Source organism: Anopheles cruzii, chromosome 3 (assembly GCF_943734635.1).
Source record: "Anopheles cruzii chromosome 3, idAnoCruzAS_RS32_06, whole genome shotgun sequence".
Classification (NCBI taxonomy): domain Eukaryota; kingdom Metazoa; phylum Arthropoda; class Insecta; order Diptera; family Culicidae; genus Anopheles; species Anopheles cruzii.
In genome coordinates this window covers 31,518,144-31,544,990 of record NC_069145.1, presented here as the reverse complement: position 1 = coordinate 31,544,990, position 26,847 = coordinate 31,518,144, and the positions used below count along the sequence as shown (strand labels likewise).

Below are 26,847 nucleotides of genomic sequence, written 5' to 3'. Positions count from 1 at the left end.
ATCGGGTCGAACCAGCGAGCAAGATGGGCAGCCGAACAAGCCCTGGGCACGCGGAAACGGAAAAGGGGTTAAGCCTGCCCCTGGGGCCGACACACAACTCGACCAACACTGACCACGACGACCGTTTCGATGGTCACTACCGTACGTACGCAGCATACATACATTCGTCGCGTGCGCGTCAAGCTGTGAACATGCAAACGGCCCCGGCCAGCATGGACCTACACTACCACCTGTGTGCTCGCCGAGCACACAGAGGTCCGCCCTCGGCCCGCCGCGTACCATTTGTTTCATTTGTTTTCCCGCTTTTTCCCGCTCTCTGTTTTAATTTCCATTTCAACCTGTGGTTAATATTTCACAACCAGCCACCGTACCGCCGTGCGGGCAACGGGCAATGGCCCATGGGCCTTACTCGGCCCTTCTCTGAGGCAATAAAACTCGGTCACCGGCAACCGAACCGGGCTCGTTGTGTGGCTGTGTCTTGTCGTAAAACAGTTGGACCGAATTGGTGGACTGGATACTACATTCTCGGTCGTTCGCAAGTTTACCGTTCCTTTCGGGGGTTTGTGTGCCATTACTACCGATAATGAGCGCAACTATGGTTGTTCCGTTTTTTGAGTCGCGCCAATATTGGCATCGTTACTGTGAGCCACGACTAGCGTAGCTAGGAATAACTAACACTTATAACACACGCGTTACTTTTAAGTCGAATCGAATTCAGGACTTTTTTCATAAATCTTAAAGGCTTTGTTCAATTTGTCGCATTTTGCAGTTCCTGATTAGCAAAATCGTGAAACACCAGGCGTCTCCACGTGAATTCAAATAGCCGGCAACCTCCAACAGCCCCGTGGTGAATTATTACAAAGCCCTTCGGCAAAACAAATCACAGGTTTAAAAGTAAATTAAATCGGGTTCGATTACTCATCGTAATACTATTTAGACAATATTTTAAAAAAACACACTTATCACCTTTTGTGTCACTTTTGCTTCATTTTTTGCTTTCAAAACATGCACCGAAAAAGGATGAACAACGTTCTCAGATACAAAGTTTGTGAAATTTGTATGTTAATTTATGCAAACGCTTGCACAAACGTGTGCACAGAAACCAACGCACCGGCCCGTGAAAATGTTCGTCTCTTATGCCCGTATGCAGCAGACAGACTAAGCGCACATCGATTGCTTATCAGAATACTTCGTTTATCTGCTGCCGAAGCTTTTCCAACACTGACTGCTCGTCACCGAGAGCTGCACCATATTTTCCATCAAAAACTGATGCGCTTGTGGGAACGGACGGCTTTGTCCTTTACGTTTACTCTCTGCGAAGCGGTCTCTATTGGCCTTACCAGACTCTCTTGTGGCATTTAGAGAGGCAATAAAGTATAGTATGGCCCACATCGAATGATCGCTTGTTTGCTCACTAACTCGCTCATTCTCTCACTTCCGCCCTACGCTCCCAATTTACTTCGCATTGTAAACCCGGTGAGCAGTTTCGTTTGAAAGTAGGTAAAAACAACCGAATTTTATTTAATTTTTCTCGATTCAGTACCGACGAAATTGCGTCAACATGATCGTTGAAAGGGGTTTTATCAAATTTACCGTTTGCCATGAAGAGCATCGTGGTCGATGTTCATTTACGAATGCATTACGGCTAATGAACAATCTTGTTCGCGAAAAAAAGCGTAGGGGATGTAACAAATTAGATTTCGCGAATAAGATAATTCTTAAATGAATTGCTGCAAGCTATCAACTCAAATATAGTTCTAAAACAGTTTCTGTGTGGCTGAATCACAATCATTCCACTCACTCAAAATAAGCATTACTTAGAACGTTTCAATTCAAATTGTCTGCGCTGGGGTAGGTTTGAAGTCGGTTGTTTGTGCGGTAACGGTATCGTTCGACTGTTTAAATGGAAAAGGCCTAACCTACTCTAATCTATGGCCACAATCACACCTTCAAAGCGGTGTTGTCACAGTCTCGTGTCACGCAATCGATTCCGCTGAAACTGTGTGATGGACAGTGCTAATCTAGCACAAAAGCTCGCCTCCGGACACCTGTGGTGATGTTTGGAATCACCCTTGGTTTAACGTATCAAGTAAACACGATCCTAGCTAGACTGCAGCCAATTACTTCCGCAAGGACACTCCGACTCCGTGGAGCAAAAACACAACTTTATCAATCATTGAATTTCCAATTTAGACATTACGGTAAAAATGAATTCGTAATCTAATACGCGTTGATCGATAGCCTATAAATAGGCAGAGAGTATATTCACGGTTTTTGTAGGTCAGGCAACGAGTTGCTGCTTCTTCCAGTGTGTAATAGATACATTTTAGATTAGGCAGTGCCACCTTACGACGAAGTTTGTACGAGCACACAAATAACAAACTTTCTCTAAGAAAAGATGTGGGCGTACTCTTCTATTTCCGTAAAAGAACCCGGTCGTGACGCCAAACATGAATCAATTATTCCTGTATGAATAAGTGTCCGGAAACTGTTTTTCAAACTTTGTTTGGCTTTGCAATGGCTTGGATGGTTCAAGAGTGTTCAAGAAGGCATCATCATAATGCATGATAGCTTCAATTGCGGGAACGAAAACATAATCGTGAAATATGTCTCATTTTCGTTATCATCATCATCACTACTACGTTAGAACAAATAGTAAACAGTTTTTGTTGCCTTTGTTCATTAACACTTGGAAGAAAGGTTAATGATCAGGATGGACCAGGAAAAGTAAACATGCCACATACAATTGACCATGGGAAAAACATTGACTTTCCTAATTCAGACCACAAACTATCAAGGATTGTTGGCCTTGTGATTTGCTGGTGGTCATTCAGAAATGCTTCCATACCAAAAGTAATCGCATTTAAAGTAATTTGTTGATTTTTTCAATATTGGCAATGAGCAAAGTGAGAAATCGCTGCCTCACGGTGAATAAAAGAGCTCACGTGAGCACGATCTGTTTTTGTTTACATCGGAGCTGTCATATCGGAGGGGAAATGTCCGCCGGTACAAATTGCGTAAACTATTAAAGTGTCCACGGTTCCACGGGTTCGTCCTCAAACTATGTTGAAGCTGTGTTCCTTCTGGAGGACGGTGCCAACTAGATTGCTTTCGTCCGCCCTCTATCTCACCGGAGATAAAGCACGCGAACAGTACGCGGTTCTCGTTCCGTACCTTGACTTCCGGCATAAATTGGGCGACTGGAATCGTTTGCGGCGTAACATTCGTCTTCGAAAGCATCCCCTCGATTGCGAAAATCTCAAGCGACAGTGGGAGCTGTACCTCGATATTGAAAAGCGGAAACGACAGATTGAGCAGTGCCGCGTTGAGCTACAACAGCAGATACAGAAAGCGACGGATGAGGCAGAACAAAAGCAACTTAAAGCCCGTGCCATCCTGGCGCGCGATGACCTGAAACTGATCAAAGAGCAGAGCTACGCCATAGAGGATGCATTTATCGCGAATAACTTTCTCACCATCCCAAATGACCTGCACGACCGGACCCCGGAAGAAAAGCGCACTATTGTTCATGAAAGAACCACGCCCGATCAGAATCGTGGCTCCGCAGAGGCACTGCAGAAAGGAGCCAACGCTTTGGAAGAACAGCTCGAAATGGATGACGCCATCTGCTTTTACATGACTGGCGATGCGGCACTAATAGATCTACTACTACCGATGCGCTGTTGCGAAACGTTTCAGAAGGACGAGTTTATCTTCTTCAGCAACCCTGACTTTGTGCGAAGCTTTCTCGTCGAGGCGGCCATGGTTGACAAGGATTGCTTGTACCAAATTCGGGAGGACGAAGAACCGACCGACAAAGTAAATCAGCTGCACCTTTGTGGGGGCGGCACTTTGCTTAGCTTTTTAGGGTACTTCACCAAACTGTCCGTCTTCCCAACGGCACTCCCCCTGCGCTTGGTGGCCAGAGGAAAACGTTATCTCCAAAACCGTGTACAAGCGAACACGGTGCACGTGTTCGGTGCCAGCCGAACATACGATGAAGCGGAAGCAATGTTCGACGAGATGCTGCTAACGTACCAACGGTTCTACGATCAACTTCCCGTGAATTACCGAATAATACAGGTACCAGCACCGGAGCTCGGACCGGCCGAGTCGATGCGAGTTGATGTCGAGCTGTTTGACATGCAGACCCAGCGCTACGTTACCGTGGCCAACTTGAGCTTTTATTCGGATTTCCTCAGTAAACGTATCGCGTTCATCTACCAGGATGGCAAGGTGCAACGCTTTCCCCACATCGTCGCCGGAGAAGCGATGTGCTCAGTGGAACTGATAAAAGTACTCCTTGGCAATGGCATCCTTGTAAGCGATCTACCATTTCTCGGATTCGACGACGATTGATAAAGTAAAACAATTGTGCCACCTAGCGAACAGTTAGTTTCTTTTTTTCGTATATTTTTAACAGTTTACCTACGCCATAAGATGCACATTTTGCGCGGAAGGCATCACGAAACAACAAAACATTGGTAACAAAAAATGTATTACATTACAACAGAGTACACCAACACCCGCTCGCTATGCAGCTTATGATCACTTTCTTTATACTTTAAAATCTACCACATCATTGTCCACCGCAATGATATGGCTCCTGAATGGTGGGCAGCGGCCCGGGAAGACCTTCCGCCGTCCACGTCTGCACGGTATTGTGGCCGGTCAGTAGCAGTAGATGCTGATATTTCGAGAAGAGCGCACTGTGGGGATAAGAAACGATCGCACAATGTTACTGGGTAGCGAGAATGTTCACAGGCCGAATCTTATTTTACTCACCAACGTACGTCGTGCGGTTCGACATTGATTTCGCGCAGCAACGCCAGATTCCAGCTCGAGTAGAACCGCACGATACCGGTGTCGAGGGCAACGACGATGCAATTGACTCCGCAACCTTCCTTCACCGACGAGTAAGTAATGGCCTGGATGGGACTCTCGAGAAAAACGTGGTCCACATACTGCGCGTTAACGGTGTACAACCGCAGCTGATCCCGATGCGTCGTCATGCTAATGTTCACGTAGTCTACGTTGTAGTTTTCCGTCACCTCGAAGCTATCGTCTTCCTCCATCAGCGTGGTGCTTGACCACGAGTCCTGCGTAGCCAGCGAACTTAAGCCGCCGGCCTGCGAGTACACCGTGACGATGTCGCCCATCGTTGGACTGATGGTAACCTCACTTATCCGCGAGTGCAAAACATTGACCGGTTTGGGAATTTCGCGTACATACGACAGATTGTTGATGTCCCAGATGACCGCACAACCGTCCAGCGACACGCTGACCGCGATCTTGAACTCCATCGATACGCGAATCGCACTGACCGGAGCGCGGTGCTTCAACAACAGTATCGGATAGTTCCACTCCATCTGGTGTTCTTCCGGTAGCTGTTGCTGCTGTGAGTCACTCTCGCCGTCGAGCTCTAGCCTTCGCCTCAGATTGGCACTCTTCCGATCGATCCACCGCCGGAACGAGCTTGACCGAGAGCGGACCACCGTTACCGAAGGTTGCATGTGTTGATTGAAGAACGATACCCGGCGGCGCCGCGAGCGCTGCTGAAACACTGCTATGCGCCCCGACCGGTGCCCGAAGAATATGCTGGAACACCCGGGATCCGTACCGCAAGCAGTTACAGGATCACAGGCGTTATTGTTGTTACCATAAAACAGTTCTCTCGACCGCGCATCACTTTCGTTGTCCTGCAGTGGCCGTATCCTTATCCGTTCGTCCGGTTCGCCCCAACTAATGGTGTAGTGCTTCTTCGTCGATCCGTGCGAAACGCAGAACACGTTCATACGCTCGGGCATTACGAACACTCTGTCACCGTCGAGCGCAACTAGCGACGACGCAGGCGAGACGGACAGATTTCGGTTCACCTCAACCCGTTCCGATTGCTCTCTCACCGGCATTGCCCATGCATCGGCGAGCCTGGGACTGGGCAGTACCGGAGTGCCACAGTACACACCCCAGCGCAAACCGCTCACACTATCCAGCACTTTCGGTGGGTTTGCACCGAAAAAATTCATTCCCGGCGGTGGGTGAGGCATTTCAAACAACCGCCGCGGCATCTGCCCGTACGTCTTCACCATCGTTTCGAGCGCCAGCTTCATCACGGGATCATCAATGTCCGCCACGCTAAAGTCACAGTGAGTGGCCGGGTGAAACACGTTGATTGCATCGATCGCCGCCTGGCCCGTCTGTTTGTAGCCAAAGATGAGATCAATCCAGTGGCTAAGCTGCCGACGGACCACGCTCGATTCGAGTGCCTGGCGGTGGATGAGTACAAACAGGCGCGACGAATTGTTGCACCAAGCCGGCAGTTCCACATGGTTCACTGGCTCGCCCGATTGGCGAACGCCAAAATCGAGCCCTTCACGATTTTCGAGAAACTCCGGAAAGGTGAAAAACTCCGGTATCAGCTCCTTGACGTCGGTCGGTGAATCGCGGCTCGCCAGATTCCAGGTGGTCTGCAGCGAGTGAAACGTCCGGTCCGGTATGTCGAAACTGTCGTCCTGATAGTGCAAAAACAGGGACGTGAAGGGAAACACACGCACCAGAAAGTGCAGCACGGTGCCCGAGTTCGAGTAGAGCGAGCTGTAGTGATACGGCTGGATCTTTCTGCGATCACCGATCGGATCAGCACCACTCTCAGCCTGCCGCAGGTTGTTGTAGTTGTTGATATAATGCTTCTCCAGCTCGCGATGCTGCACGGCTATCGGTTTCTCCAGGTTGCGGAACGTACGTTCGGCAAGCAGGTCGAGCGTGCGCGAATCGTAACTGGCCAACACCCACGGATACACCGGATACTGCATGAGATCGTGGTACGTACGGCCGGACACCTGGTTCAGCAGCATCAAATACTCCCAAGTAGAGAGCGACCCTTCGCGCCACTGTTGCGAGCAGGAATCGAGTTCCTGGCGGCCGCACCGCACGACCAGATCGTGGAAGAAACCCTCGAACGTGTCGCGCTCGCTCGGATCACGGTCAAATACGATGAACAGCGAGTGGCCGCTCTTCAGCAACACTTCCACGGCCGACTCTTGCTGCTGGTAGCGCTTTGTCCATATCTTCACGATGTCGTGCAGATCGTAAATCTCCAGCTCTCCGTCGTACGGCTTCAGCACCATCTCCGTGCTGGTGAGGATGCACTCACACGGCAGCTCCTGGGAGGGCGAGATTTTCTGCACCGTAAACGTGTACAGAACCTGCTCCTCGACCGTGTACTCGTGCCGATAATCGCGATGGAAAAGGTAACCCAACAGGCCGCCCTTTTCATCCTCGCTCCCGTCTTCGGGCTGTGTTTCCTTAAGCAAAAATCGCTTATCGATGCTCAGTTGGCATCGTCGCATCCTTCGCAGTGCCATATCCGGCCCGTACGTATCGTCCCGTTCCCACGAGCTTGGATACGTCGCCGCACTGTACCACGGTGCTCCCTCGTGCGTCATTCGACTCACCAGCTGGCGCCACTGATCGTAATACCGGTAATCGCTGTCCTTGCGCAGCTGTATGATCAGCTCCTTGCGCAATCGGTTCTGCTTCTCCACGCTGTTGCGCGTAATTTGCATCGCCGCAACGGTGCACGCGGAGATCAGCTTCTCCTGGCGCGTAACCGATTTCAGTATCGTCTGCTCCTGATCGTTCATGTTGATCGTTCGCAAATATTCGAAATCTTTCAAGGTTTGCGTCAAATTCCAGCTGCTACTGTGCGCTACTCCACCGTCGATCGACTGGTAGAAAGCGTTCACCAGCCGAAGATCCTCAACCGGAGGGTTGTGTTTCTGATTCAGTAGCATGATGCTCTGCACGAACACCTTCAGCATTTTGATGTCACAGATCGCCGACAGGTGACTGCCGCCGGCCTCGAGATAGCTCCTGAGCTGCTTGATCGTATAGATTTTTAGGCTGATCGAACGCTTCGGCAGCAAACACCAGAGAATGATGTTGCCACCGCGCGGATTACCATTGAGCGTACGGTTCATTAGGTGGCGTATCAGTGCCATCTCCGCGTCCGATAGCTCACCCTCCGGGTCGCTGTTCGTCACAAACTGAACCGCTTTATCGTGCAGCCGATTGAAGCGAGTTTTAACTTCCGCCCGCGACAGTTCACATCCGGCCAGTTCAACGGTAAAAGCTGAGTGCACAAAAAAATGGAATAAATCCCTCCAGTTACTCACTATGCCCGATAAAGCAATACTTACAGACGCTTTTGTTGCCAATGATCGATTGTTTGGGGCGAAAGATAAATATTTGCAGCACATTTCGAAACAGCGTCGCGTGGATATCACGAACCGCTTTCGTTACCCTTTCGCTCTTGTGCTTCTCCACCACCGTCAGACCGTTGAGAAGATCCCAGAACGGCTGTAAAGAGTCCCGATTCAAACAACGTGTTAATACCGGACAGAGGAAACCAACCTACAGACCCCCGTACTTACGTTTGGCACGTTCTTCAGTATCATAAGATGTGAAAAGTGCGTTAAAAAGTCCAACAAGTACAACCGGCTCTCCGCTTGCCCTGGGTCCTCTTTCTCGTGCATCTTGACGGCAGTTTTGATCAGTGCCCACACGAGTCCATTATCGATTATGTACTGGCCACCTTGGCGCGGACGCTTCGTGCAGATGTTCTCGATCACTTGCAGTACACCGCGGAAAAGAGGTGGTTCACTCCGTGCCTGTATCATGATTGCTATCAACACATTGAGACCATTTACACGAATCACTTCAATCGGATCGGCCACAAGGGCCTCTGGCGGTGTGTTCGACTTCGTTACCCAACGCAGACAGCTGCTGAGTAGCTCTTCGTTGACACTGTGAGCTCCGATTTGATTCGCCAGGTGGTACCAGAAAATTTTCGACTGCTCCTCACTGTATTGCACACTTCCGGTGGGTCCGCTAGCCATGCCTTGTCCTCCGCCACTCGCACGGGCCCCATCGATCCGATCATCAATGACAGCGACCAAATTTAGCAACACCGTCCGAATGCGAATGTTGCCATTGTTGGCCAGCACGAGCAGTGTTTCGAGAATGCGATTCTCACCACTCAGAAACTGGCGCGCATCGTCGTCCGGTAGGATTAGCAGAAAGTCGCACATCACCCGCAGAAAGCTTTCCTGCAAGAAGTCGTTGCCGGTGGCGAAGAAGTTTTGTTCGAAAAATTTGTATCTCGCCGGCGCTGCTGGAGCCGGAGGGGACCGGTTGTGGTGGTTGGGAGTTCGATTCAGCTCATTGCGAAGACAGGACGCTTTCGGTGAACCGCCTGCGCTACGCGGAGACCCGCTACGCATACCGGCGCGAATCCCCAGGACGGATCGCATGCTCGGGGAGCTGTTCAACCGTCGCAGCTTAAGCTTTCCTCCACCGGCACCTTTCTCCCCGATGGCCTGGACACTCTTTCGACGGATCTTAAAATCCGCCAACGCTTTATTCAACCGCTCGTAGCTCTCCTCGTCAACGACACCCTCCGGGGAGGTGGTGGATGTGGGGCTTTTCGGTGCGACCTTAACACCCGATTCATCACTCACGACACTCGTGTTGGTCGACCGACTCGAATCGATGATGAAGCTGGTTGTCTCCTCGATCGAACTACTGTTGTTGGTGGAACTGTAGATCGAAAGTGGCAATATCTTGCGCAACGCTGGACGCATCCGTCGATCGCGAAGTTGCATTTTCGGTGTCGCTATTCCGCTGTTGCCACTGCTGCCTCCGGTGACTCCACTACCAGTGGCGTGCGTCCTATCGGTGCGCTTACCACTGCCGGCACCACCACCACCACCCCCGTACGCTGGGCTAATGTTGAAGTAAAACTTTTGCCGATCGTGCGTTACGTAGCTGTCCGTTGGTTTATGCATCAGCAGCAGTAGCTCCATGATTTCGTTCAACAGCGGAACCCTCGGTGGGGTGGGCGACAAGATGGCAATGAGCGCGACGAGCAGATCGGCCGCTCTGCGCGAGATCTTCACCGTCTTGGCCGGAATGACAAAGTTTACGCGACAGAAATCGATCAATGCGGGCACCAGCAAACCGTCCTGCAATCGCTGACAGTTGTACTCCATGGCCGGGTGCTTGTCCCGGGTGGCGATGGCCAGTGTGTCGAAGAGCAAATCGAGCACCTCCTCCGATTGGTCGATCCAGATGTGGAAGTTTTCCAACACAAACGTCACGATGGCAGGGTAACGAACGCGCGCGACCGAAGCGCTGAGGACGCGATACTGATCGCCCCGCTTGGCTACGATCGGTTGATCGAACGCGACCTCAAGGAGGGTCGTGAGCAGGGCGATGTCCTTGTGGCACCGTTTACTCTTCAGCACAATGTCGATCAGCTCCAGATGATTGCACAGCACGAACTCGTTGTAGAAGTCGTTATTGGAGTGAGCAATCCCGAGCAGCAGCTGCAGGGCGGCCGCTTGTAAGTTTGGCGAGTCGCTGAGTTCAACCACGCGCGCGAAGCACACCAACATGACGGATATACCACCCGCCACGAGGAGTGAACGCTGCAAGGATGCATTCTCAGTCGGACGAAGCTTTCCACCGAACGACATCAGGCCAATGCTTTGATTGCGCACAACGAAACACTCCGCTCGGTGGGCAACCCAACAACCGAGATGGGACCGTTCAAGAAGCCGGATCGAAGCACCCAACCGAAGATCGGACACGGTCAGTTTCGCCAGGTTCAGTGTTCCATAATTCGGTACGATGTACCCGTTGACTACAGCACCAAAATTGTTCACATTCGGACCGATCGCGTACAGATTGGCTAGAGCCGCTTCGTCCGTAATGCACCGTCCGAACAGGTGTACCCCGGACAGGTCGTAGCCGACTGAACATTCGTTCACGTTGCTCGCCCGGTGACCTATGCCGAGGACGGTTAGATCGGTATCGATGTGGATTCGAGAGCCATTCGGCAGCGTTAATCGCGCCAGCTGCTGTACTCCATCCAGCGTGATCGTCAGCGAAACGTTTTCGTCCGTTTGCTGTACACTCAGCGAAAGCATCGACCAGCAATCTTCCGGGGCCGACCAATCCTGCCCGACGATAATCTGCCGAAAAATGCTAACGTCGCCGGCATCCGAGACCGGTTCGCTTGCATCGCGCCGTCCCTTCGCACCGACCGGAAGCGCCTTGAAGCAGTAAACGCACTGCGCCCCGGGAGCATCCAGCTGGAAGGTTAGCGATGAAGCATCGGTAATGGTGCGCAGCAAATGTTTGTACGTCCATAGGTGGAGCATCTCCTTCGCACAGCTTTCACAGCACTGTGCACCGCACGCTGCGGCCAAATAGCGTTCGGTGTTGCTGGTCGTTAGAATGCGATCCGGTTTGCTGTAGCGCACGATCAGCTGTCGTTGGGCCGAAAAGTACACCGAAAGAAGCTGCTTCTCGCTGCCGATCGTTAGGAGGTGAGTGCAATCGGACCGCTGATTGTCCGCCAACTGCACGGCTCGAAACCATAGCGAAACCGTGAACCCGCTGCTGTTCCACGGGTAAAAGCTGGCATAGTTCAGTGGAACCACCACGGCCGAATCGGTAAACCCGGATCGTACGCCAAAGTGGAGGTGATGTTCACGCAGGAAGGTGATCTTCTTTGCCAGCAGCACATCGCTTGACGACCAAAATGTGTGACTAGTATTCAGGGTGGGGAACGCTACGCTCTGATAGCATTCTACCGCGGAACTAGCTTCGAACAGTTTCGTCAGCTTCGTCAGTATTGACTGCACCGGGGGATCCGGGTGTCCGAGGAGCTGTACAAATCTTACGAGCACGTCCGGATTGTTGAGATCAACGATAAGATCCATGATTGAGGATTGCAGTTCCTTCAGCCGGCTGTCGTTCCTTTGCAACACGCTGGCGAAACCTCGGATAAGGTAGAGCGCACCACCGAGACAGTGACGGATCATGTTCAACTTCACGACCATCTGGGACAAAACCGAGCACCAGTGGTCAGGACTTTCGGCGCAACGGGCTGACAGTTCGACCAGAATCTCCGTCACCAGCGTACATATGTTAGCATTCATCGAGCCCACAGACTGTTTGCCGCCTTCTTCCGTCTGGCGGTTCCTCTGGTACGTCGGTAGCCCGTGTCTTGATTGTGGCACGTGGTTCGTTTCAATTTCCACGTCACCCTCGTACCCGTCGTCTCGTGCGGTCGTGTAAGACTCATCCGTCGAGCTAACATCGTCGGCCATGTTGTCATCGGCATGAATCGGCGGCCCAAGGCTGGCTAGGTGATCTTCCTCATCGTACGATTTCTCTCGCTCTGAAAAGCTTTCCTTGCCGCAACGTTGCTGGTTCGTTTCCTTTCGCATTTCGGCCACTTTTATCAGCGCCTGTAGCACGTTCATCACGTCGTTCGCCTTTCCCGGACAGTCCCAGTTGTTGATTGCATTGCTCAACAGCAAACGCTTCAACTCGAACAGGGCCAGCTGCATCACGTTATCTGAAATGCAACCGAAACGCAACGGAATGTTAAAGAACTTCACCGATTCTACTGGAACACCAAACTAAAACACTTTGGCGTCGGTCACCACGCGAATAACGTCGTATGGCTTCACCTCAGCACACACGCACACAGCGCGAAGGTTGCACCGGTTTGTGAATGGTAACAAGTGGATCGAATTGCATTCGACACTCTCGCTCTACAATTCCTTTTCCACTCACCTTGTTCCGATGCCACACTCTCATTGCTCGATACGTCAGCAGTCGACAGCAACTGCATCGATGCAACGATGGTTTCGAAAAGGTGTGTCAACTTTTTCCTCACCACCGGGCTTCCTGCATCAAGCAGCTTCCGAGTAGCGTCCGGAAGGATCCCGATCCGCCCACTGCTTGTTTGCTTCGATCGCGGCAGATATCCTTCCATTAAGTCGGCCAGCATTTGACGAATGTTAAACAGCTCCGATATAGACCATTTCTTCTCCAACTTTCCGAAACCCAACCTTTCGGTAACTCCTCTGGTGGTACCCGGTAGTTGCCAGTCTATCCCCAAGCGAAGCTCCCGCAGAAAGGAAAAATCTTCCTCCTGGCTCGGTGAGTAACTGACCTGCGCTGGGGATTCCTGCCCAGTGGCGGAATAATAGAAACTCTCCGTCGACAGTGATCCGTCGATCAGTTGGTCGCTGTAGTGGAATATGTTCAACACACTGCGCAGCTCTGGTTCATCCGATGGTGCGACTAATTGACCGATTTGGAACGACACTGGTCCCAAAAAGCCGCTCCCCGTATCGCCGTCCTCACCGCACGGTTCGCTGCGGTACAAACAAACGCTGGCCAGGTTGCAAGACAGGTCGAGAAAGCGCTGTACACCCTTTCGTCCCTGGTATCGATCGAGGAACGCTCGACGAAAGCACTCACTTTGCTTCAACAGGTGTCGCACCGTCTTCCAGTGTTCAAGATGCAGTTGAAGCGTGGCTTCGAATGGTTCGTCAAGCGGCTCCTTGTTGTTTCCTGTTGTCCATTCGATAGGTTTCAGCTCAACATCCACGGTGCGGCTGTTAGCAGCGGCAGCTAAAACGGACACTAAATAAGCGCCTCGTTTGTCCAATTCATTGAGCAATATGCCGATCAGTTGGCGCACGATGGGTAGCCTTCCGAGTGCTTCCATTGCCCGTATACCGATCGTCATGATTGCGTGCATGTTGTGCGAAAGCTCAAGCCGTCCGCTAAGTACTCGCAAAAGGTCCATATTTGCGTCACAGTAAAACAGTTCCATCATCGCTTCCTCGGCAGTCGCCGCACGGCAAACGATCAACAGACAACCGTTCACCACTTCCTTCCAACCGTCGTCGTACTCCGGCTGAGTTTTCTCGACGATGTTGCTCAGTTCATCACTCAGCAACTTTTGCACCAACTCCTGCACGATGAACGCTTTCAGCCGGTACGGCACCACGCGCACAATATCGAGGAGATAACGTAAGAAGGTCGGCATGCAACAGTAACGGTTCTCGGGTCGCCCAAACTCCCAGAACACATCGCGATGCGTGTGGGTAAACTGTTCATAGAACGTGTTGGCCGCCCGATCCGACTCACAGGTTACGCACTGCGAACGATGGAAGATCGCATACACTACGGTTCGTGCCGTGAAGCTCAGGCGGAGCTTCGGTATCAGGTCGCCGTTAGACAGCTTCAGAAGCACTTCGAGCGTGTGAGCGTTGGTGTTGCAGCAGCACAGTTGGTGCACCTTGAAGAAACTCACCAACGATCGCTGGTCGGTGTGTTTGGCGATCGGGAAGAAGTTCAGCAGCAGATGCTCGAGAGCGCAGACGTACGCAGCGCGCGGCTCTTGTCGCGAGTGATGCAACCGGACACGACATTTGCGAGCTCTTTTGCCACTGTGCGATCGTGCCGGCGCGAGGACGAGAATGAAGTTTTCCAGCATCTTGAGTAGCATATCGATCAGTCCCGAGCTTGGCTGGGGAACGATCGCAAGCTGTAGCTGGGTGTACGTGTGCTTCATTGTCTCTAGATTGCTTTCAAGTAGCTTAAAGATGGACATAAAAATTTGCTCGCTTTCGAAATTGCGGGAAAAATGGAGAAATGTGTGATTCACGATCGACACAATGGCGTACGCAAGATTGTGAACAAACTCGGCCCAGACAACATTTAAAGTCGTCGGTGAGGGAGCTTCGCGCAGCTCTCGCTGCAACAATTCCATCATATCGGAAGCCACCATCCGTAGACTGACATCGGGTGAGTCGAGCGTTTCCAGGAAGAATAGATTGTTTAGACAAAGCATGACCAGACCGAGCAACTTGTGGCGCAGAATTCGCCGATTGGTGACTCCTTCCTCTAGCCGCTCCTGGCACTTGAGTTGCTCGAGCGCAACGCGCAAACAGGACACCGTCACCGAATTTTCGTCGATCGTGAGCACGTTCTCGTGTACGATCAAGCTTTCCAGCAGATTTAGCACGGTCAGGGTGAATTGATCTTGCGACAGTTTCGTCATGTATCGTAGTTGCAAATGATCGTATTGTGGCAGTTCAACCGGCATGGCTGCATGGTGAATTGTATCGCGCGTTTGAAATCCTTCAAACATCGAGGCCGGCGGATCACAGAAAGAACGTTTTCTGCCCTCACGCCCATCATCGTTGAAGGAACGGAAACCTAGCACACTTCTAACGTATTCAGCATAACCAGGACAGGTCTCCAGGGAAGGGTCCCGGGAAGCGTCCGAAACCGCGAACCATCTCGTTGTTGGTAGTATGCGCACCAGAACCGCCGTTATCTCGCGCCCATTGGCAATATCCTGCAAAAACAAAAGCCTACGTTCAGAAACCCTGAAGGCCCGAACGAAAGCGCGCTCTGGAATAATCACTTACTTTAGCACCAATCCGCGCCAAGGTCTGCAACAGCCGGCCTCCGATGCCGTTTAGGAAAAAATCCTTCAACCAGTGGCGTCGGTTTTCGTTCAAATCCACACTTGCCGGGGGCAGCGCAACCGGTGCATCCTGAAACCCCTACCGACCGCAGATAACACGCTGGTCAGTGGATGTGGGACATTCGCTGTTAGCGTCACACTCTTGATACTTACGCCATTGTCAATAGTAGTGCCGTTACTACTATCGTTTGTGGTATCTCGCTCGCCGTGGTCTCTTTCGCTCGCTAAATCCGTCTCGGCGCTGCTGGCGGTGCGATCTTCAGAGTTGGACGACGCTGCTGTCGTCTCTGAATCACCAGCGCTGAGACGCTTTACGCTGCGATCACAGATTTCGTATATCAACAGCAGCAGTTGGCGTGATAAGGCTGACGCAATGTTCTCGCAACGGCTGAAGGGTAGAGATTTTCATGACAAAAAATAACCGTAATTAAAAGATTACGGCCGACAACAAAAGAGTGATGATTTCGATGAACTAGATTCATGTACTTATTGTGGCCCCGTCCCATTATCGCCGTTTCCAGAAATTGATAAGCAATGTGATTGAAGCTCTACGAGTAAGTCGATGATGATCCTGCGGGATACTTACTTTAGCCGGTCCAACTGCATCCGGTCCTCTTCCCCGAGCCGATTAAATCCCTCGAGGAAGTGCTCTATCGCAGCATTTCGCTGAAAAAAAACAAATAAAACGAAAGACAGGTTGTCACAACGTCCACACTGAGGCCACTAGCCCAGTCGAGGTCCTCTCGCTTACCTGGCTAAAATCTTCCGACGGATGGATGTCGTGAATTCGTTTCCACTCTGCGTACAGCGAGCTTAGCGTATCGGATGACGATCCCAAACCATTGTGCGACTCCATTGCGGCCAACGAAAATCCACAATGTACACAACACCGTACGAAGAATTATATTCTTATTAGGCGGCAGACGGCGAGTGGCTATTGTCGCCTTCCACACGACACTACACAAAGTAATGTTTACTGGACGATTGCAACATTCTTGCAAAACGCGCGACCAGATAGCACCGCCATCGGAGCATCCGGAGAACGGAGGAGATGGTCCATTCAAGCACCCAGGGCCAACTCCGGTCAAGCCCAAAGCCCACGAAGCTTATGCTACACGATCAGCCGTGTTTGCTTGACACACAGCTGATTTCTTCGCAGCGTAATAACCTTCACCGTTTGCAGCGCTCACAAAACGTCCCGTGCAAAGGCTAGTATCGAATTGTTGTTTGTTTTTTGGTTTTCAGCATTTGCTCGTGTTTCTCACTCCGTTGCAAAACAAAAAACGAGTCTAAATCGACACAGTTAACATACGGCACTACACTTCACGTTACTGCGTAGGAAGCCCAACAACATCCGCCTCCTCATACGGCGGGCACGGCGCGAATATCGCGCGAACGGGGCCGAGGAGCGCGAAGTCGCGAGTCTTTGTTTTGATTTTATTTTGTCTCCCACTATCTTCCATTAGTGGCACGCACACATTTACCAAACAGTGCATCGTGTTTAAAGGGAAGGTTCAGTACTTTATAGTGATTTTGTGGAGGTCCCGAGATCTGTGTCAACACCACTTTCGCACTGCTACTTTAACGATAAAAGGGAAGGCAAACAATAACTCTATGGGAAAGGCAGAGTACCTTTTTCGCGAATCCTTGCCACTACATATGGATATGGAGTGCGAATATCAACCGACAATCGGCTCTTGCATTTTGACAGCTCCTTTTCGGCGAATTGGCGAACTACTCACACACGCGCATGCAATACGAGAGAGCGCACGGATGAAAAGAGAGCCGAGTTCGTTGGTGTGCGTTATAAACAGGCGCGCGCTCGCTCAAACGGACAGGTGTATGTGGCGGCAGTGTACATAATTTCGAGGAAAGCGACCACCCCCAAAAGACACCTCTTCCGAACAGCCGCCAACATACCTGTTCTGTGGATAATCGAACAGGGGGAGAGGTTTGGTGGATGCGGATGTAGGAAAACCGGAAAAAACATGTACGTGTGAACACAGTGCGCGAACGCAGAGCGTTTGTGACGGCGTACGCGACGGTGCAGGTTTTGAACGCCAGCAAAAAAGGGGGTTGGGAGGCAAAAGACAACGTCCGCCGAGGGGTACAGAAAAACCCCACTTCCTAACTGTCAAGTTCTTCATTCCAGCGAGCTTGTTTTGATACGCGCATCCGCCTACTTTGTTGACCGTCGCCAGTGAAGTGTGTGTTGGGCTCGCATTGGAGAGTATCGGAAAAAGGCGTCCTGTGAAAACCCGCTACGGAACAATGGAACTGGACAACGTATTCCTCAACAAGCTGCCCATTGTGGCGGCAACGGGCGGTGACGGTACCTGGAACCATTACGCGTTCATCGAAAGCACCTGGGGCGAGCGGAAAATACTGCTGAAAATCATTGTCTTTAGTTCGCTGTACAACACGCCGCTCAGTTTCGTGTCCGAAATCGAGCATGAGGTGCTTCAGCAGACGGCGCTTCGATTGGAACATTCGTGGGACGATTTTCTGCAAGAAACCAAGCTCGCCCTTTGCACCGAGGGCGGCGCGAACGGGTTCAGCTACGCGGTCGAAGAGAATAACTTCGTGTGGCGCAAGATCCTCGGTCCACAGCTGACGTTCACGTACGGTTCGGTGATCCTGCTGCGATCCCAGTGTTTGCTGTCCGATGTCCTGTCGAACTCGATCCAATCGTCGAATCGTCTGCGGACCGATGTGCTGCTGAAGAACAAAATCCTTCGCGAGCTGAAGGAGGAACACGAGGAGTTGCTAGAGTTCCAGCGGCAACAGGAAGAGGACACGCGCCTGTACGAGATCGAACTGATAACCAAGTGCATCAGCATACTGAACGAGAAGAAGGAGGTTATCAGTCACCTGAAAAAACAGCTAGGGGAAGATGAAGATGAGCAGAGCAGCGAAGGGCAAACGACGCCGCCGCCGCCGTCCGAAGCCGCCGAAGCCCCACCACCCAATTCCATCGAACTGGCCGCCTGTGACTTGCGCGCGGAGAAAGCCAGCAGTCGCGATGAATTCAAAACGACCACCGCGACCGATTACACCGATTCCGAACCATTCGATCTGGACAGCGAAGGACTGCAGGAACCGGAAGAGCATGGAATTCTGCCCAAGCGAACTAAGTATCAAATGCCGCAACGAAGCTCCACATCTACCCCCGGCACTTCCGGTAGTACATCGACGACCCCGCGGTATCCGGTGTCGGTCGGCGACGATGAAGCTCGTGACGATGACATATACAACAAGGACACCGAGCAACTGTTGCAAGAAATTTGAAGCAAACTATTCGTTAGGCGGTTGACCTGCTTACCGTTCGAATAGTGTTGTATGCATTTGCCGTTCGATAGCGTACAACAAAGCCGAGCGCCCCTTAAATCCCAGGGCCATGCAACATCATCATACTAGCGCGCATCCCTCCCAAAAAAAAATCACCATCGTAAAATCCCAGCCATCCCGATGGAGACCGATGAACGGTAGACTAATTAGCTCCTAAGCCTAAGCACCGTGCTACGCACAATGTAGCATGTCATAGTGCAATGGTATAATATTTAGTAGGATAAATTATGTGCCAAGAAGCGGGGATAGTACCGCAAGAAACAGAACGGAACCAGCCAGGTGCAATCTTCCCTGAGCAAACACAATGCAACGCCCGGACTGTGCGCTGCTGAAGTGGCGCGGTTCTCGGTAGAAAGATGTTTCTTTTCATTTAGATTAAATTATTTATTATTTTTTGCTATTGTCTTAAGTATCGACACATTTTTCGATAATAAACCATCATAACCATCATCGATTCGTGTTTTTTTCTCCTTCAATGTCGGCAATTGGTTTGTTCAACAGCACGCATCGCATCGCAAATTCGCATCAAAATTGAATGAATGATCGCCAAAGGGCAGCTGGATCGCTGTAGAAGTATCGCGAGTTTATTTTACCTTTTCAGTAGATTGAAAGAACTTTCTTGTTCCTAGTACATAAATTCCGGAAAAAATCGAACGTCGTGGTTGGAGAAAACCCGAAGCTAAAACTGGGTTACGGGTAACCGTTTATGAAAGATTCGACGCAAAAAAGGCAAAAAGATGGAGTGGATTGGGAAAAGTAAAACTTTATTGATCTGTCTATTTTCGCTACGGACCCTAATTATCTTAAATAATGCCGAAAACATTGCTGCTAGTCGAAATCCTATTTGAATTACTATTCCTACGTGTATATGCTGCCGATAACCGACTTGCAACTCAAAATAAATTGTGTGAAAAACCCTTGGGGAATGTATGAAAGAAACTAGGAGCGGTTCGATAACCGATCGTTCATTTCTGTTTGCTGAATAATGTGGGAGCTCACTGCACGAACTTTGGTTAACCATAGTGGAGGGGTTTTATGAAGAAAATTAAATTGCATACTGCACATCGGTCAGAATGAATTGAACTGATTTCGAACGCACGAATGTACTATCGAAAGCGAAGTATTAAAACCGCCAATAGACGGGGAACGAAATGTTGCGCTGGAAGATCTTGGCTCCCAAACTTCAATTTCCCTCTTATTTATCAAACGTCTATAAACTAAGGTATTATTTGCATCCTTCATCAAATTGTTTTAAAGTTCTTGCTTATCTCTTTTTATATACTACCCTCAACGTCTTGCTTCTTTATTTGATTTGTGGTTTCGTTTCGTAATTGCGGCTTAGAATTTTGTTGGCATTTGCAGAAAAGATGCTTAATCAAAAGGGTAAAGACCCCGTTACAGTTAAAGAAGTTGAAAAGTAGAAGAGACGAAAGAAACAAAAGGTGTAAATACCCGGTGTCTCAAAAAGTGTAAATACCTGCTACACCATAACTTATCTTGTGATAAGGCCTGCAGTACGTTATCTGTGGCAGAGTTAAGCAAATCGAATCATTCGCTGTGCATACAAAGTTCGCTAGATGAAAAACTAACTAAATCCCGCGACGGAAGATAGCAAAAGCACTAAAAAGAGGACGCCCACAGCTAGTAAGCTTCCACTGGTTCACGACAAACTAATGTTTGCACCGCGCATCATGACGGTAACAAGGATGAAGGCCCAATGCCACACACAACAACGCACCGTACATCGGTGATTTACTTACAGATTGTTCTGCGTTTTATGTTTTCTTTAGTATTGGCCCGGGAAAACGTGCCAATGTTCTTTCAACCAACTTCGTTGCAGACAGGCCGTCATTATCGAATGTTTCCAATTTCCGCTATTTATTTTGTCTCTTTCTCTTCTATTTTCTTGCACCTTCTCCGTCCGAACGCGCAACACTCGCTTGAACTCGTGATACCAGACTATTCGTCTTCAGCTTCAGCACTGCCGATCTCAAAGTGGGCGTTTGTTGCAATGTTCACCTTTCGCAGCGCCCTGGCCTTTCGACCATGCCGGGGACACCTAACACCCTTCTGACACACTTCTGTAATTGTTTGCTCTGTTTGCGGTTTGCAGACCTCTTCCCTTCCTCGAACGGTATATTGATAATTATAATAATGATGATAATTATAATAGTGGTAGCCTATAGTGAGAAGGTGTTACTGCAACCTAACAACACACGCCGGGACAGGTAAACATAAAATACATTCTTAGCGGCCGTCGCACCGCGCACAGGGGATAACCGCTGCCCCCTGTTGCGCGCTCGTCCATTCGTGCATCCGTGTGAGTGTGTAGGAGAGAAACGGGAAACGGGGTGCCTCTGTGGGTGTCACTTTTCGCTATCCTTCCGGTGCTTGTTTCGATTTCTGTTCTGTTTGCCTGGCTACGATGCTGCGCAAGTGAAACGGGGAAGGGAAGGAGGCCGTTGGAGGGGATGATTGGAGTGGTTAGTAGTAATAATAACTGCCGAATGTGTGTTCAGCAACAGCCCGATTTTGCCTCAACGTTGCGTCCCTTATCGATCTTAACGGCACTCGGCGGATCCGCGGCACTCGACGGTGGCCCGACGCGATTCTTGATTTCAGCCGCCATGGTCATGAAGGCCTGCTCGACGTTGGTGGCATTTTTCGCTGACGTCTCTAGGAATGGAATTCCCAGCTGATTTGCCAATTCCTAAAAAGCACACACAAATTACCATTAGTGAATATTTAACAAGTAAAGTACAGGCATAAGCAATACATTATATCAACTATTTATACATTTAGAATATTGAGTTAAATTTATTCCAAACGTGAGCTCTTCCTTTACAGAGTATCTTTTAGCATTCGGCTATAGTTTGAAATTGGTTCGTAGAAGTGAACAAAACGAAAGTAAATGACTCAACACCATACGCCGATTAATTCTGTGTTTTCGAAGCTGCTTACCATTGCCGTTGTGGTGTCGACACGTTTCTTAGTTTGCAGATCACACTTATTGCCGACCAACAGTTTGTTGACGTTGTCGCATGCATAGCGTTCGATCTCTTCGAGCCACTGTTTGACGTTCTCGAACGAATCGTGATCGGTGCAGTCATACACGACGATAATGCCATGCGCCCCGCGATAGTAGGACGACGTTATCGTACGGAAGCGTTCCTGGCCAGCAGTGTCCCACTGTAAAAGAAAACATCATCAGAATCACCGTTGGATCTCGATCATCGTTTGCCATCACACCAGTCAACTTACGATTTGCAGTTTGATCGTCTTGCCATCCAGATCTATGGTTCTAATTTTCTAAAGAACAAGAAAACAATAAGCGTGAGTGATAATGTCGTTATGTGATAAAAAGCCTGGTGGCTACTTACAAAATCTACACCAATTGTGCTGATGTAACTTTCCGTGTACGTATCGTCCTGCGAAGGAGAGGAATGATTCAAATTACCCTGTCGAGCTTCGGATTCGCTTACGGTCAATGGTTACTTACAGCAAATCTTAGCAGAAGGCAGGATTTTCCTACTCCAGAATCGCCGATCAGCAGCAACTTAAACAAGTAGTCGCTGCAAAAGGTGTAAGAAACAAACACATCAAAAAGAGAAATGAGACAGACTGAAAAGTTCACTGGCTATTCCTAAACGACAGCTGATAAAGCCGGGGATATGGGCGGAACACAGGCAAACAGCGATGACAAGCCGCGGCGATAAACGTGATATTATCATGACTTCTAACTGAAAGCATCCAACAGAGTAGATGCACGAAGCGCATGGAAGCAACGCAGAAGAGCAATGCAAATAGGAAAACTAGTTTCCAATTCATGCTTTTTGAGACTGTAACTAATACCAAGCCAAGAAAAGGTCGACCTCCCAACCTCAGGGAGTGGATTAAGTGCGATTTGCCGTCGTTTTCTACATTAATTGCGACGCGACACACTCCGAGAGGGTGTAAAGTTCACCTCATGCACTGCTGCGTCTAACTGCATCTTAGATTGTTTATTAATCGTATTTCGCCGCGCCTTCGTTTTCTTTGGACAAGCATTTATTATTCTCCTTCGAAAGACAGTGGCAACAAACGACGACACTGTTGACGCTGCTGGTTGGTGCGGAACGAAACACGACACATTGCACACACAGAGTACAGAGCATAGTTGGCCCTGTTTTCGCGAATGACTCACTCACGGTACATCAAAAAAGGTGTTTGATTCGCGATCGAAGCATGGAATGCTCTATTTACCGATCACACTTCTAATGCCTGACCAGCAGCAATGGATGACACTTCGAGAGCGAGGAACCAATCCTTCCGGTGCTGTTCGGAACAGATATCATCTTCCAGCAAAACACAGTGTTTCGAAGGGCGTAAGCTAATCTCACTCATTTTAGCACGATTTGGCCAACTACGGATTAGGGGAATGTAAAATTTCGTCCGCGTTCCAGATATGTTGCGTCTCATTTCAACCGTCATCGCTGATTATCGCGCAAATCAAAATCGATGAGTGGCGCTCCATGGTATTCGCTTTCTCTTTCCCACCCGTGTGGGTGCGGGCGAACGAACGGTTCGTCGGTTGACGAGTTTGCTCGCCGATGCACGATGACGAATAATGATCGTGCTGACGATGACGATGACGCCGAGGACGGCGGCGACCACAATGGTCTACACAGGACGGAGCTGCTGCTGCCGCCGTTACGGGCTCCGCGGGCAGGCGGAAAGAGAGCGGGGGATGGCCAGCAGTGAGGAAGGGGGCACGGAAATTATTCGTCATCGTCACCACTCTCGTTGGCCCTTATCAGAGAAAACTAAATGCAACGGAAAACGAAAATCGTTGACCCACACTTTTCCGCCGAATATTCCTTCGAAAGAAGGAGCCAGTAGCTCTTTGTCCCCGCGACCATTGTAAAGCCAACTGTGCCACGAAAGAAAATAAGACTTCCAAGTGACTCGCAACGTACAATTGACGCAGTATCAGACCGTGCAGCACGGAAGGGGGGCAGGTAACGGAGAGAGAGCAAGGTGCTGAGAGACGTATAGGTGGATTCTTTTTGTTCCTCCCCTGCGGGCTCGTCGATATCCGTGCACTCGATATGGGGGCTCACTTACTATTCTGGACTCATGTTGCGATGCAGGAATGCGTTTCCTTCACTTTGCAAGTTTCAACAAAAAACTGTGCGTCCACACCACTTTCAACGCAGGCTTCGTCGTCGTCGGCCCTTGTGGCTGCACTAGCGATTTTTCTTTTTCTTTTCACCCTACAACACAGCACGGCCAAAACCTGCTTGACGCCAGCGAATGGTCAGCACCGTCGTACGCGAGCGAAACTGTGTCTGGCTACTTTGCCGTAGCACGTTACGTTCCTATCACGATCCGGAATTCACTTTAATTCGTAGCTAAGCGGAATTGCTGTGAAATTACTTCCAACTTTTTCCGTTTCTATCGCTCTTGCGACTTTGACACATCACGCCTCAAACACGTATCAGAAGGCGCAGGGTTGCCTGAGCACCTTGCGTGGACCTATAAACGTCTTCTCACGCTGACAAGATCGCTAGAGAGTGCCTTTTGGCATTATAGCATTTGTTTCGATCATACTCGCGGCGTCGGATATTTCACTTGAATCGTGATGCTGGCCAAATAAAAAGTATTCTTGGAGCGTGAAAATTTATTATGTTTCGTCGATCTAGAGAAAAAAGAGGACACCGAACGAAAACACTGCCTATAGCAACCTTGGCCTTGGTGCGGTGGCAATTGTCCAGATTGTCAACAAATGATTTTCATCAACGCAAAAAACTGGTTGATTATTTTCGAGGTGTGACTTTGCGCGTTCCCGAATCCCAAATCGAAGGTCCATCAATCCAAAATGTTATCGCAGTATGTTGAAGAACTGGAGCAGGTAAATGGCTTTCCAGCGGGACGCTGCTTTGGTGGTATGCTGTTGTTCACTCCCATTCCGTGCCACCCCTAGGATCCGTTCGAGGTGGAAGAATTCATCGAGCGACTATGCTGGCGAACGAACAACGAAATTGGTTCCGATCAGTTCGATCCCGATCTGCTGTACGAGACGTTCGTTGAAACCATAAAGGATAAGGGCAGGAACGGCAGCAACGAAAGTGTGACAAACTGGAAGAGGCACTGAAGGAGGAGCAAGCGATCTTTGTGAAGGCGATTGACAAGTTTGTCGCGAAACACCAGGTGTCGGTGGACTACTTCCATCAGCTGGGCGAAAAGATCAACTCGGTCGCCGGCAAGGTGATCCTTCTTGGCGAGCAGCTTGAGAACGTCAACATTCCGCGGAGTCGCACGGTCGAGGCACAGCTACTGCTAAACCACATGACGGAGGTCCTGACGCCGGGCCCGATCGTGAACGACATTTACAGCGATAAGACGAAGCTGTACGAGGCGGCCGACATCATACAAAAGCTGTTTCAAATCTCGCAGGATCTACCGGCGCAGAGGTTTGCGAACGCGAAGAAAAAGATCGAAGCCCAGTATGACGACATCGAGATGTGGCTCATCGAGGAGTTTGCGACGGCTCAGAAGATGGAGAACATTGAGCGGATGAAGGAGCTGTCGGATATACTGTCGCAGTTCAAGTGCTACACGCAGGTGATCGATGTGTACATTGAGCAAAGTCAGGCCACGGTGGCGCGACGTGTTCGAGGGCATCGTGCCGCTCGGCCACAAGCACTACAAAATCATTCAGCAGGTGTTTAGCGCCCCGGACAAAGTGATTAACAAGTTCATTCTCAACATCTACCAGCTGAAGATAAACCAGTTCGTGCAGACGAAACTGGACGACCGAAAAGACGAGCACAAATATCTGAAAACGCTATCGGAGCTGTATTCCCGTACGCTGAAGCTGAGCGCGGAGTTGCAGGAGTTTTTCAAGGGCTCCGACGATGATCTGCTGCAAAAATTGACGGCCAACATCTTTGATCGCCATCTGGCCACCTACATCGAAGTGGAATGCCGTACGCTCGATGGTCGGTGTCAGGCGGAGCTGAAAAGGTTTTACGAAAACAAAAACCACCAAAAGAAGCAGATCGAACGCTTCCAGGAACTGCGACGTGATATGCAGGCCCTGATAGGGGCCCGCGCTAACATAAACATTGCCCAGATCGAAGACTACGGGGGTGAAACGTTTCTCTCGGAGGAGCTGGCGTTCAATTTGCTGCAACAGTCGACACTAGCGTTCGATCGCTGCTGCCTGCTGTCGAAGGAACCACAGCTTCCCCGTCATTCTTAAATTGGCGGACATTTTGCTGCGCAATCTGCTCCACGTGCATTGTGATTATGCGCTCGATCTCGGTCTGCAGGCCATACCGATCGCGGAATGCAAAAGCGTGCCCCAGATATGGATGTGGTGACCTGCGAAAGATCAGTAAAATTGTAACCTTCGCACCGCTAGAGCACGCGTGGTTCACGATAACTGATAACACGATAACGCAACGACAAATATATATAATATCTTTCGAATTATGAATTCGAATTCTAATCAACAGTTTACAATTTATTGATTGAGAATTCTAAACAACAAGTTAAGATTTTAACTCAACAGGGCTGAATATCAGAAAACTCTGTTAATAGTTTCAATCGAATCCGTTCGTTTGTGATGAAATTTTTCTGCTTTCTTTTGAATCGGCGCGAGTTCGCTCTTCGAACGAAAACTGTAATACAAAATCGATATCGAGCAGTCGAGCAGTTGCACATCAGCTGACAAACGTCACAGTGCAGCGAAAATCCGAACAGAGTTTGTTGTTGTTTACAATGAACCACCCATCCAAACCCAAGCAACGCAATTCGTCGTACGAAATACGTGATTTATCGGCATCGTTTGTCCTCGTACACAATGAGAAAATAAACTGAGGCAAATTGGTTTGATTCGGTGTAAAAGTTCCTGTTCTTGGTAGCGCTATGACGATATTAGCAAATGGTAAGCTCAGAATCAGAAGAAAACCAGCCACCACTGGTTTGTATTAGCGTTGATTACGTTTGGATCGCATTGCAACATGTGATACGAATGGTGCTAATCTGCATGGTCATCTGGCTAATCTGCATGCCGTGTTTCATCATCATCCGACTAGCGGCTGTTGTGTGACTCACCTTTAATTATGGTGCAAATCTACTTGAAGCCACAT

The 26,847-nt window shown here is 49.8% G+C and overlaps 4 protein-coding genes and 1 pseudogene across 4 annotated transcripts; 3 read left to right on the top strand and 2 right to left on the bottom strand.

Annotated features, from left to right (window-relative positions):
- The first annotated feature begins 3,063 nt into the window (after positions 1 to 3,063).
- LOC128274544 (serine--tRNA synthetase-like protein Slimp) lies at positions 3,064 to 4,481 on the top strand. Its single transcript, XM_053012773.1, has one exon. The coding sequence runs from the start codon at positions 3,064 to 3,066 to the stop codon at positions 4,357 to 4,359; it is 1,296 nt and encodes a 431-aa protein (XP_052868733.1). The 3' UTR covers positions 4,360 to 4,481.
- On the bottom strand, positions 4,406 to 16,220 carry LOC128270223 (lysosomal-trafficking regulator). Its single transcript, XM_053007624.1, has 9 exons — positions 16,116 to 16,220; positions 15,951 to 16,030; positions 15,518 to 15,752; positions 15,306 to 15,443; positions 12,631 to 15,232; positions 8,433 to 12,427; positions 8,199 to 8,358; positions 4,786 to 8,131; positions 4,406 to 4,709 (listed from the first exon to the last, which is right to left on the bottom strand). Exons 1-9 carry the CDS (start codon positions 16,218 to 16,220, stop codon positions 4,580 to 4,582), a joined length of 10,791 nt encoding a protein of 3,596 aa, XP_052863584.1. The 3' UTR covers positions 4,406 to 4,579.
- Positions 16,221 to 17,246: 1,026 nt separating this feature from the next.
- On the top strand, positions 17,247 to 19,153 carry LOC128272930 (uncharacterized). The gene is made up of 2 exons (XM_053010818.1): positions 17,247 to 17,354; positions 17,517 to 19,153. The coding sequence occupies exon 2, from the start codon at positions 17,636 to 17,638 to the stop codon at positions 18,650 to 18,652; it is 1,017 nt and encodes a 338-aa protein (XP_052866778.1). The 5' UTR covers positions 17,247 to 17,354; positions 17,517 to 17,635; the 3' UTR covers positions 18,653 to 19,153.
- A 301-nt stretch (positions 19,154 to 19,454) lies between these two features.
- Positions 19,455 to 24,171, bottom strand: LOC128272888 (ras-related protein Rab-1A). The gene is made up of 6 exons (XM_053010770.1): positions 23,816 to 24,171; positions 22,212 to 22,284; positions 22,093 to 22,140; positions 21,974 to 22,021; positions 21,674 to 21,901; positions 19,455 to 21,422 (listed from the first exon to the last, which is right to left on the bottom strand). Exons 1-6 carry the CDS (start codon positions 23,827 to 23,829, stop codon positions 21,228 to 21,230), a joined length of 606 nt encoding a protein of 201 aa, XP_052866730.1. The 5' UTR covers positions 23,830 to 24,171; the 3' UTR covers positions 19,455 to 21,227.
- Positions 24,172 to 24,511: 340 nt separating this feature from the next.
- Positions 24,512 to 26,076, top strand: LOC128270222 (exocyst complex component 5-like; annotated as a pseudogene).
- Positions 26,077 to 26,847: the final 771 nt, after the last annotated feature.